The 12,631-nt window shown below is 45.6% G+C and overlaps 1 protein-coding gene across 1 annotated transcript; it reads left to right on the top strand.

The window, feature by feature from the left end:
• Window positions 1–199: 199 nt before the first annotated feature.
• On the top strand, window positions 200–11,587 carry LOC144110641 (tRNA (cytidine(32)/guanosine(34)-2'-O)-methyltransferase-like). Its single transcript, XM_077643683.1, has 10 exons — window positions 200–425; window positions 646–715; window positions 3,925–4,027; window positions 4,828–4,906; window positions 6,956–7,008; window positions 7,127–7,180; window positions 7,536–7,638; window positions 8,779–8,856; window positions 9,811–9,908; window positions 11,031–11,587. Exons 1-10 carry the CDS (start codon window positions 305–307, stop codon window positions 11,511–11,513), a joined length of 1,242 nt encoding a protein of 413 aa, XP_077499809.1. The 5' UTR covers window positions 200–304; the 3' UTR covers window positions 11,514–11,587.
• The last annotated feature ends 1,044 nt before the right edge of the window (window positions 11,588–12,631 follow it).

Genomic DNA, 12,631 nt, shown 5'->3' with positions numbered 1-12,631 from the left:
ACTAGGCGTCGTGAAAGTGGAGGCGTTTGTCTTCATTGAAATGACAAATTTAATTAACGAGACGCCAACCTGCCTTTAAAATGGTCATGAAGCTTAACTGTCGAAATAAAACTAACCATGTATTCTAGCCTGCGACCCCTGCGCCGCGGTGAAGATGGCTTGAAGTAAAGAAGGAACTGGTATCATTGATCCTGCTGTCAGCGGGAGGTAGTCAAAATGGCGACCACGTGCAGTGGTTGATGTGTGTTTATGTGTGTTGCTGCGATTTGACGGGCTCCCTCAACGCACTGCATAATTTTTGAAAATGGGACGCTCTTCAAAGGACAAGCGCGACGTTTACTATCGCTTGGCTAAGGAGGAAGGCTGGCGGGCGCGAAGCGCTTTCAAGCTGCTTCAGATCAACGAGGAGTTCGATATCTTCACGGGTGAGTTCAATCTTTCGCACCCTCACTCGCGACGGATGTGTTTATTGGCGAGAGAGCTGTGCCGGCTGAGCGTTTGAATATAGTGGGGACCTCGAGAGTGAAAAAACGTGCTGTCCAACTCAAAACGCTCCTGCCATATTTGTAGGGTTTCAGTTGGCGGCTACTTGAGACGTGCTGCATGTTTCGACGATATGTGAGCCGCTGCGCCTTTGTACCGCAGGTGTCACAAAAGCGGTCGATCTGTGCGCGGCGCCCGGAAGCTGGAGCCAAGTCCTCTCAAGAAAGCTCCGGTGGGTGTCTTGTGTGCGCTGCTGCTTTCTCCATCCTTTTTGGTCTAAAGCCGTTCCGGACGATTGCTAGAACGGCACGTTTTGGCTGGGTGTCGTTTCTTAATTCCCCGTCGCGCCAGTGAACGTGTGCTTTTTTTGTAGCCTTGCACGGGCAAGGAAAGTGTAAGTAGTGTAAGTATGGTGGGAGGGCAGGATAGACCCTTACCTCTAGTTTTGTAAACTGAAACTTCTCCGGGAAACGCGTTCAGATATTTATCATGGACCCGCCGCGGTGGTTCAGTGGTTAGGGCGCTCGACTACTGATCCGGAGTTCCCGGGTTCGAACCCGACCGCGGCGGCTGGGTTTTTATGGAGGAAAAACGCTAGAGCGCCCGTGTGCTGTGCGATGTCAGTGCACGTTAAAGATCCCCAGGTGGTCGAAATTATTCCGGAGCCCTCCACTACGGCGCCTAATTCTTCCTTTTTTCTTTCACTCCCTCTCTTATCCCTTCCCTTACGGCGCGGTTCAGGTGTCCAACGATATATGAGACAGATACTGCGCCATTTCCTTTCCCCCCAAAAAACCAATTATTATTATTATATTTATCATGGTACAGCATTGTTTCGTTTTTGGAAGCATCAACAGGAGACAGCACAGAACACGGATGCGCAACCGAGAAACTTGCTGTCTTAATGCGACAGCGTTATAGGCCCCGTTCACCAGAAAAATCCAGTGTCGGCGTCGTCGTCGTGAGCGAAAGATCACGGGCATGGCTCTGGCAGGTGGGCCACCTATGTCACGTGACCTTGTGACGTCATCACAAGCTGCCCAGCGGATAGTGAGCAGACTGGTCACCGTGGTAGGTGGCAGTTATATCTGTGATTGGTAGCTCGGGAAGAGCAACTTGGCCCACACAAGGCCCACTGCTGGGAGCACCTGCCATCGGAAGGCAGTAGCGCATCACTTAACCGCTGCACCACTGTGCCAGGAGGGGTATGAGGACTCCCAGGGATCTATCAATGTAAAGAGAGAATGTCCAGTTCTGCATATGTGGAAATTAACCCATTACGCTATTTCCTCATTCCCCTTAGGCGGAGCCTAAGTGTCCCCTCCAAATTTTTTGTCAGGACTGCTGTGTGCGAACTTCACTCTCCTTTCCTGAGCGAGTTTCGCTCAAGGTCTCGCTCCCGCAGTCTTTCTGTTCTCCTGCCTATCTGATGCATGTACTATGCATCAATAAAGAGTTACATTCTTTTTTGCCTGTACCTTCCTTGATGCTGCCCCACATCTGCATGGAATTAGGAAAAGAAGGACCATGTGGGAGTGACTTGTCAGTTGTGCTTTGCAGGCAAGACGGGCAATTTTTGGGAAAATAAACGCAAAGAAAAAGGTTTATTCGAGATAAGAATGCATGGAAATTGTTCTGCTTTTCAATACGATATGACAGATGTTGGCTTGGCCGTTTGTGTTTGGAATTTTGTTTTCGCTTGGAATGCCTATTAAGAATGTATTCTGGAGTAATGCGCATCAGCGTTCCGTGCTGTTTTCCATTTTATGTCTGAAGTTTCCAAATGTGCGATACATGCGAGACCATGGTAATAACCAACCAGTCCTATTTGAAACTCTGTTAGACATTTATGTTGGATGAAGCCTAAGTTGGATTGTGTCTCACGTCTATAGTCGGATGCAACTCACAAATGGAACGGCAAATATTCCTCAAAGTGGGGCCCCCTACCAATGGTGTTGAGGGATTGTCTCGCCATCAGGGTTAATCCCATTTAACAGTGGTACTTTGCTAGCCATCGGCGATTTCATGCTAGGGTATTAACCGAAATGTCATGAGAAAGGGCCGATGCCACTGGCTGGACGGCCTCTCTTTAGGGGCATTCACCGCTGCATTCTTGAGTTGTACACAGCTGCTGAATTTGTGCCGTGGCCATCTCACAAGTAGTATGATGTGTATTGAGACAGAATGTGTTCATCAGTGCTTTTTGTTATACCTTGCCTAGTTTTGAAGAAGAATGCAGCCAGTGACAGTTGTCTCAGTGCAGTAAGTTGCTTGCTTTGCGGCATTCTTCGCCTCAGCACTTTGGCTGGCATACAGTGTGCATTAGATGGAGCACATTCCACGGCTCTGTGGTTTTGCTGCCATACACACTCTTGTTATGAGTTGCTTGCATTTTTTTTAATCAGCTCACTATAGTACATTGAGCTTTCATGATTTGCACGCCTTAATTGCACAAGCATGGCTCTGAACTTTCACTCATATGAAGAGGAGAGCCCCAGTGCAAATCTCAAGGCTTGCCTCTTGTAGTCTGTCAAACAATTCAAACTGAAAGAGTACTTGCCTACTGATCTAAGGGAAGGTTTTGTTTGTTTGGCTCTGCTTGTTATAGATAGCTTTCACATATGTTTCAAATAGGTGGTTGCTTTTTTTTTGGCTGCCCTGTTCCCATGCTGTTTGCTTGTTCTGAGAGTAGTAAATGCACCAACCGCCCAAGGCAGCTGGGTGTCTTACATATTCATCCGTGGCTATCAGTCCTTGTAACAGCTCATAGTACTCAGTATGTGGGTGTCTGTAGATAAACACAAAAATTCCAGAGCAGAGCGAGTTCCAGCATATTTCAGTGGTAAGAGATTATATTCCTCAAATGACCACTGTTCCAAATTTGCTACAAATCAGATATCAACGAGGTATCTGCTAGCAGACATATTTCCAGTGTCTGTTAGTGATGCAGGCTATGTTCAAGAGTGCAGCACGAGTGTGGAACATCTTGCGCTGCAAATCTTGACTTAGCCTTTCGGCAGCGATTTCCAGAAGATGAGAAGCAAGTCACTGGGCACTGGCTAGCATTCCAATTCGTGTGCCTTTTTTTGCGTTACATGGCTTCTTCACAATACTGCCATTAATTTTCATCAAGAAAAACCGCCTGCTGCGATGTACTGTCTGTTAAATTTGGGATAATTGTTTACACATGTAAATGCGCACTTCGCATGTATTTGGCATGTTACGAATTCGCGACGCTGGGCACTGAAGTGTTAATCTGTGGATCACAGTCTTCTCCAACGTGCACCATAGAGCCTACTTGTGCCATACTGTCGGGGCACTGTATGTGACATGCAGACCATCTGCGGTTACACGCTATCACATCCAGTGTCATTACAATGGGAACTGTGTGGTCTTTTTTTTATTTTTACATTTTTCCTTTGCTGCTTTATCCCATTGTAGGGCCAATGCCGAGAATCCAGAAGACGTGAAAATTGTGGCTGTGGACCTGCAGGCCATGGCACCACTGCCGGGGGTCATCCAGCTTCAAGGAGACATCACCCAGGTAAGAGGCTGGGGGGGGGGACTTTGGTCTTGGCAACTACAGTTGTGTGGTTCAGCACCGAAGGCTAGGATTTCATTTCTAGTTTATGGTTTGGCTTTGCATCATTCCTTCTTGCATGTAACGCCAGTAGCACACCAGATAGCTGTTTGCAGTGGGGAATATAATATCGTCTTTGCATCGTTATTTGTCCTCCTTTTTTGGCAGAGTGCATGTGACATCACTGTGCTGCCACTTGTGATGTCACAGTGTTTAGATTAGACCACTCAGTGTAATGCTTGCCGGGGTGCTTTGCAGTGATGTCATGCGTGACGTCACTGCATGTGGAGCAGTCAGCATGGCGCATTGTGATATCATTCATGTGACGCCTCTGCATGCTGACCAACCAGTGTAGTGTGGTGGTACGTCAGCAATGCCTACGCCACACAACTGGGAAACATACCCTTAACAGCTGTCGCTGTAAAATAAGCAGTGCATATGTCTCAGCATTGATTTTTTTTCACAGGGGGAACTAGTCGCGCACGCATTGCTGTTTTCTTCATCCTCGACCGTCTTGGCTAAAAATTAAGCATTGAAATGCGCAGCTTCGATAAATAATGAGGACAGGGCACAAAAAATGTCTACTTGCAAAGCAGGAGCCATGGCTATTACAATGCGGAACATGCTTCGGCAGCCAATCTTCTTTTACGCTTTACCTAGTGAATGCATGCCGACGAATGCTGCTTGTTGGCTTGTGCACCCTGCATTGACCCCGTGCAGCTATTTTATCATCTCACTTGTCATTGTCCTTACATTTTGACCAGGCATCTACAGCGCAGGAGATCATCAGCCTCTTTGAAGGTGAAAAGGCAGACTTGGTAGTGTGTGACGGCGCTCCGGATGGTGAGTGAAATCAACTCTTAATGCAGTTTTGTATGATGGGAGGGGATTGGCAGTAAAAAAAGAGTGACGTTTGTATTTTCTTTGGACGTGTGCTTAACCTGAGTGTAAATAAGGATGAGGCATAATATTCCTATTATATGGCACCTCACCCACAGCTACTATAACTGCAGCTACTTAATGTTAACAAGCTATCATGGAAGTTCATGCTAAATGCTCTGTGTCGTGTACTGTTGCAAGTTTCACAGTGTGTGTTGCTTAATGGCTGCTGTATGTTTTATATAATATAATGAGCCACACTTGATGTTATATATAGAGCCAAGCTGGTTTGTGGCTTGGCATGAAAGGCCTGTTCAGAGCACAGCAGAGGTAGTTGAAGATGGAGGTTAACATTAGTAGCTCTGGAAAACAGCTAAAATTAGTTGCTGTTTATTATACACAGAAGATTAGGTGCTTTGTTTCCTCATGGTTATGGTGCTCTGCTGCTGACTCGAAAGTCGCAGGTTATTCAGGCCACGTCTGTCGCATTTCATTGGAGGCAAAATGCTACAGGATCGTGTACTGTGAGATGCCAGTGCACGTTAAAGAACCCCAGGTGATTGAAATTTTCCGGAGTCCTCCACTGCAGTGTCTCCCATAGTCCGAGTCGCTTTGGGACATTAAACCCCATGAAGGACAAACCATAACCTTTGTGCATTGTTTAATGCATAAATTAAGATGCATAATTAATTTGGAATTGGTTGCTGTGAGCCATGGGGTGTTGTTTTGCTGTTTTGTGTACCTGGCAAAATTACTATACGTACAATGAAAAATCGGCTAAAGTTGTTGAGGCATTTGCATCTTGCTGTCAGTGCCTGCTTGGATCCTTTCTGTACTCGGGGGGCAACTTTTTTTGGCAATGAGGAGAAAGCTGCAGGTGTGGAGTGTCAGTAACTGTGCCACTCCACCATTAGTTGAGCCGCAGGACCACTGCCTGGCATGTTGCTCGCTGTGCGGTTGTTTTCTTGGGTTGCTGGTGTACACTCTGAACATGATTACGCCAATATGGGAGTAAAAAGGGAGTACTCTCTTTTAGCCTCCTTTTAGTAAAAGGGGAGTACTCCCTTTTAGCCTCCTTTTAGTAAAAGGGGAGTATTCCCTTTTAGCCTCCTTTTAGTAAAAGGGGAGTACTCCCTTTCCTCCTTTTAGTAAAAGGGGAGTACTCCCTTTTAGCCTCCTTTTAGTAAAAGGGGAGTATTCCCTTTTGTATTCTTTCCTTTTAGAGTGCAGCTGGTGCCATCTATGTAAGCGTCTCATGATTGGGTGTGGCTAAACAAGTCGTTATAATCAGAGAAACCGTTTCTGATGTTACTAATGTTGAAAAAGTGCTGTTATATTGGAAGTATGCCTTAAATAAGTGGTGTTACCAATAATGCTTCATTGTAACCCCCTAGGGAACTTAGATGAGCCAGGCTCGTTACAAGCGAACTGTCCTTTCTGGCTCATGACGAGCCCCGCTTGTCGTACGTTTTTTGGCATTCTCTGTCCGGTAAAGTTTGCCAACAGGTGGAGCATGTGTACGAAATGACCATTTTGGTGTTATTTCTGAAAAATGTGTCCTTTAGGCGGTTAAGAGGAAACTATTAACTGCAATCAGGGGCTATATATTCCGCTGCGTAAGAAGAGAGCGCGTGTTTCAGCTCTGCAGCTTTGGCGGCGCTGCCAGCAAAAATTGTGCTGCAGTATAGTGGCTTTTATTTTCAATGTTGTCGCTAAGCGCTGCTTTAGCTGGGCTGGATGCAAATCAGCTATTGTGCCGACATTCATTGCCTTATACACCGTGCATTCCTTCTGACTTATCACTTGACATAACGTGAGCCCAATCTAAAGTTAAAAAGAGGAAGAAAGAGGAGTGGGGAGGGAAAAAACAATGTTTTCAGCATGTTATCAGTCTTCACTAGTCCGTATTCCAGCCTTACATCCCTATTGCAGACATTGCTTTGTAAAGAAATCCTTGTACAAAAGTGCACAGCTGTTGATTCATTGTATACTTTGACGTCTGGTGTCTTGCAGTGACTGGCCTTCACGACATTGACGAGTATATTCAGGCAGAGCTGCTCCTGTCGGTAAGGTGTCACCTGTCTTTTCACCGCGCATTGAGCATCGATATGGATTGATCTATTGATGACACTTTGAAGGAGTGCTTGGAAGCTTGTATTTGAGCATGTTTCTGCCTTTCCGCAGGCCCTGAGCATCATCACTCATGTTTTGAAGAATGGCGGCAATTACATAGCCAAGGTGAGCAGTTTGTTGGCATGGCAAGCGTCCCACTCAATGCTTTGCCGTTTGTTCTGTCAACTAGATCGGTATTTCATACTTAGTTTACTTGATGACTAACGTGAAATAGGACATGGGATACATCCCTGTGGTGCCACTGCATTTTTCATCCCGATTCCTTGGAGGAGGTTTGCACTCAGCATGCATGTTGCATGTCACAGTCATTGGTGTGGTGATTCAGGGCTTATGGGAAGCAACAGGAATGCTGTTACACGCAGGGTGACCTGGCACGCTCTGTGAAAGATCACATGATGTACCATCACTGGAGTGCAGGGCTCAGTCCTAATGCTGTTTTTTTTTTCTGCTTTCTGTTCAGATTTTTCGAGGCAAGGATGTGACCCTGCTGTATGCTCAGTTGAAGCTGTTCTTCGAGCATGTGACTGTTGCAAAGCCCCGAAGCAGTCGGAATTCCAGCATAGGTACGCTTCCTCTAAGTGATGAAATCTGTCATTCTGCATGTCAAAGTAGGTTTTGCTGATGCATCTGTCTTCATTTCCATGACATTGGCCTTTGTGAGAGGTGTTCTTGCTTATTCTATGGTTCTGTGTGGTCTTTGCTCCGAGTGGACTTATAGTGAGAGGTGATGTAAATTTATGGCTCATAAAATAAGAGCACATGCTTTACAGATCCACTTGCTATTGAGAGGAGCTCTATGGGGGCTACTGAATTACAAACTTTTGTCTTAATTGCAACTTTAGCAACACTTTCTTATAAAAGTGTTTTCTCACTGCCCCTTTTTTTTCTATATGACTAAAGGAAACAGTTCCTCCAAGCCATAGTTCATGAACAGGCATTTAGGTTTTCCTTGTGTTGTTTCGGTTTCTTACTGAGATTGCTTCCAGATTTTGAAACAGTGCAATAGTAATAGTGTTAAAGTATGCCAGCAGCATCATATTGTTTCGTTTGGTGTACCAATGCTTTAGATTAGGGCACAGAGGGGAAGCTTATGCTTTAGTTTGAAGAAGCTTACTTCGCATAGCAAAGCATAAAAAAGGCAGCCTTTCAAAGTTTCGGCACTGCATTGTTGTTTGCTTTGTTTTTGTTAATGCTTCATGCAAACTTCTTGTTATTCTCCTTTGTTTAATTGCAGCCTTAATTGTATTGCAGTGTACTTTTATTCTGCTATCACTTATAGGGACAGTCTACTGTCGGAGATGAGTATAAGAATACTGGTATATTCTGGTAGATCTTATCGTATGATGGCGATAACAAGGCCACAACTCGCGTTTTTGGCTGCAATTTATATTTTAAAGTGGATCATAGAGCCATGCCGTGTTCTCTTGTTGCAGCGAACTTGGCAGATGCCTGGAATGAATGCTGCATTTTGTGACTTTATGAGAGTGCTAAAACCTTCGAATTGGCTATATGCAACGTGGCACCATATTGTAACACTTGGTACAAGGAAATAAATCTGGAGCAGGACTGTGCTCATAGTCTGCAGCTTTCAGCTCGTGCAGCAGTGCCATCATCGGGCACTTTTTGGCAAACAGAAATTCTCGATGTTACTTACATTGAGTGATTCTAGATATATGTTCCTAATCAGCTCGTTGCATTTGCAGAGTCCTTTGTTGTCTGCCGTCACTACTCCCCACCTGAGGGCTACAAGCCTTTCATGTTTCCGGGCTCCATGCAGGACTGTACGTACATTTTTTTCATCAGCTTTGTGTCCCTCATAGCCTGTGGTGCTTTGGGAGGTTAAACCACCTAAACTAAAAATCATCATCAACTGTGGGCATGCTTCACTCCCCTTTGACCTTTGACTTGAGCATGGCTTTTGCCCAAGCATACATTTGACCTCATTGACCTTGTAAAAAATATATAGCAGCTGTGTCTTGCCGGCACTCGCCTATGGGGCAGAAATGCGGAGTCTAATGAACTTAAATTGAGGACAGTGGAGCGAGCTGTGGAAAGGAAAATGATAGGTGTAACGCCAAGCTATCGGAGAGGCCTCTGTCGTGCAGTGGACGTAATCAGTGTGGTTGATGATGACCTTTGACCTAAGCATGTCTCTCACCAAACCACTGTTTCTGCCTGAGTATGTCTTTGGCCGAGGCATTGGTTTTTTGTTAACTTAGGAGTGTTCGAGAGAGAGCTGCCTGAACAAGTGCACACTAGTGGCTGCCATGTTGGTGGGTCACAAACAAAGCTTGTGGTTTCTGAAGGGTGCTCTTGTGGTCCAGTTACAGCTGTAAGTTAGGGTCAATTATTGTCAGGCAGATTTTAGCTGCCACTCGTGACGTTATCTTTGCTAGGTTTGCCATGTCATCTGCTAATTATGTTACCGTTTGTGCATTTCCTGTTGTTGCTGTTTTCCCCAAACGTCTTGAAGTTGGAAGTCAGAAAGTTAAGTGTGTTAAAGAAACAGAATTGATTGCAAAAAACTAAAGCTCCCCTTTGCAATCTTGCAAGAGTGTGTTTGTAATCTTGCTGAGCGGCTTTCCAAGTGCCCCTCAGCAGATCGTTGAACTGGGTGCCACCTTTTGAAAGATTAAAATGCACCGGTCCTAACAGCGAGTTACAGAGTTAGGTGTGCATTCATTGCACTCAGGCTCGGCCATTTTTAATGTCCTCTGCGCTGTTGTGGTTTCCAGTGAAAGTCATTAGTGAAGAGCCCAACAGAACCATAGTGCCCTTTGTCATCTGTGGAGACCTGGACGGATTTGACTCTGATATGACATACCCCCTTGAAGTGAGTGACTGTTTGTTGTTTCTCTGTGTCCAGTGTATGCTTGTTGGTGACCTGTGTGCAGGTGTTAATTTGTCGGCAACAGTTGGGGAAAGGGAAGGGGGTGCAGTTTAAAAAAAAAAAATATTGTAATTTGGGAGATTAACGTCCCAATGCGATGTATGGGCTATGATGGACACTGTAGGGGGGGGGGCTCTGGATTAATTTTGACCACCTAGGGTTCCTGTAATGCGTGCAGACATCACACAGCACACCGACACTTTTTACACCAATACATTGAAGCCGCCACGGTGGCTCAGCTTTTGGGGCGCTTGGCTGCTGACCCAAAAGGCGCGGGTTTCGATCCCGGCCACGGCATTCGAATTTCGATGGAGGCAAAATTCTAGAGGCCCGTGTACTGTGCGATGTCAGTGCACGTTAAAGAACCCCTGGTGGTCAAAATTTCTGGAGCCCGTCACTACAGCGTCCCTCATAGCCTGAGTCGCTTTGGGAAGTTAGAAACCCCCATAAACCATCAATACATTATGAAAGATTCGTTTCTGTTCCAACATTTCTTGGAGCAGTAAACTTGCCGTTGTGTCACAGCTTAGTTCATCATAAAGTGCCCCTGTTTGGAGAGTCGACAGCATTACAGACAGTGACTGGTTCATTGGTAGCACCTGCTAGCCCCTATACCACAGGTCACTTGTTATTGTCATGCCTGTTACGGTGGTAAAGATGTTAATGAGGTTTAGAAAAAGTGTATTAGTCAAAGATGACATCAAGGTACCGTAGGTCACACCCCTTTACTGGCAGCCTTCTGCCACCTTGTGGAATTTATATGCTTGGTTTATTTTTCTCTATAGCCGGTTATCATGTAATGAAGGTTAACAGTAGTTTATGGGTGTGGGCTAATTAGTAATTTCTTTCGTTTTACTCTTTTTCTCTTTGTCTATTACATTAATCGTGAATGTTAAATTCTCCTTATATACAACCTTCATCTTTCAACCTTGTACAAGATGGCTGTTGCTCGTCATTCTTAAAAAACTTAAGGTTTATGAGCTGTGTAAAGTAGGCTCTTATGCTGCACATATGCAATCAAAATTTCTGGTTTTAAATTGTGACCCAATTTCTTCTTTCATGTAGCTGGACAAAAGCAAAAGCTACGAGTTCTGTCAACCCGTACAACCACCAATAGACCCTCCCTACAAACTGGCCAACTCCATGAAGAAGCGAAATGAATTGGCCAAGACTGTGCTCAATGACGGAACATCGGATGTGGGGTTTGGCGAAGCTGGCGACATAATGGCAGAGGCTGCGTGCTGTGTACTTACTGAACTGGACATCAGCCTCGATGTGGAGAAGCAAACTGGATTGTCTGAATCGGTTGTAAATGCCGGAGCATCGACCTCGCGGGCAAGTGAGGCTGGTGACAGGCTACCAGAGGCTGTATGTTCAGGAATCACAGAACTTGACCTCGGTCATGTTGTCTGCAGGGATATGTGTAATGAACTGGCTGAGACTGTGGTGAGCGCTGGGGCGTCAAAATCGGAACCAGATGAAGGTGGCGACCGGGTCGTAGGAACAGTGTGTTCAGGTATAAGTGAGTTAGACCTTAATCAAGACTAAATGTGCACCGACATTACGTGTAGAATTGCACGTTTTTTTTACGTATAATAAAAGCCAGTTAAACTGCAATAAAATATTTTCCATGAGCATTCTTTCTTCAAGGCGATGTTTTGGTTGGGCCCACTTGAAATCATTTTTCTATTAGCAAGCTGGCCTATCTTAAAGGGCCACTGATTTGGGGTTTGGGCATTTTAGACAAACAAGCCCAGCGCATAGATGAGACATTGAAGGTAACCTGTACAAAATACTAGAGCCATGTGCGCCCCGAAGAGCAGTAAAAATTCAGATCGAAGCCCGTTCGCTCTTTCCTTCGAGAAGCCAACTTTCTCATCATCTACGCTGGTTCAAGTTGACGTCATCTTCAAAACCTTTGTGAAAGGCATTCCATTGGGCATAGCCGGTGGGCTTAGCCGGTTCGTCACGTCTGCTCGTTGCGTTCCCGCTTTCCGCAGCCCCCCCCCCCCCCCCAAAAAACGAGGTATTTACTCGTGCCAGTTCGTGTATGCTTCAGTGTGTTCTGTGCGTGTGCCGTGCTGTAGAGCCCTTCCCTTGCTGGCACACTCGACCGCTCTGCGCGCACACTGCTTCTCGCTCGTCAGTCTTGTCTACACTGCCACTGTCATGGTTTTTCTCAGCTGTGTTGAAAGACAGGTACTTAGGAGCAGGACACAAACACAGAGAACACATAAACAGACATGGAGAAGCGCGGACGCGCATTTCCAAGAAGTGCCGTACGGTTCCAGGGTCCGCGGTTTCGCCGTGGGTTTCGAACAAAAGTGACTCCCGCCCTCTGGCCGTAAAACGGTGGAAAGGCCTCACAATATATATATATATATATATATATATATATATATATATATATATGCATGTATGAAAAGGAGGCTCCCTAACTGGGAAATGTCACTGAAAAAACAAACAGAGATATGAAAAGATACGGTCGCTAACATGTTGAGGTGGTCGAGCCTATCGAGTCTCGATCGTTCAGTGTGCGAGGAAAATGCAACGATGCTGTTTCATCATTGGATGTGCACATAGCGACTTGAGTCGAACCACGATCCGGCACAGATTGCCAGGAGATTCTGCCTTGAGTCGTGTCTGGCTCCAACGCATCGGCCTTC

Source organism: Amblyomma americanum, chromosome 11 (genome assembly GCF_052857255.1).
Source record: "Amblyomma americanum isolate KBUSLIRL-KWMA chromosome 11, ASM5285725v1, whole genome shotgun sequence".
Classification (NCBI taxonomy): domain Eukaryota; kingdom Metazoa; phylum Arthropoda; class Arachnida; order Ixodida; family Ixodidae; genus Amblyomma; species Amblyomma americanum.
This window is presented reverse-complemented; position numbering and strand designations above follow the sequence as displayed.

Coding starts and splice junctions, on each gene's coding strand:
- LOC144110641 (XM_077643683.1), top strand. CDS start 305: ATGGGACGCTCTTCAAAGGACAAGCGCGACGTTTACTATCGCTTGGCT. Junction 716..3,924: donor GTCCTCTCAAGAAAGCTCCG/GTGGGTGTCTTG, acceptor ATCCCATTGTAG/GGCCAATGCCGAGAATCCAG. Junction 7,639..8,778: donor CAGTCGGAATTCCAGCATAG/GTACGCTTCCTC, acceptor TTGCATTTGCAG/AGTCCTTTGTTGTCTGCCGT.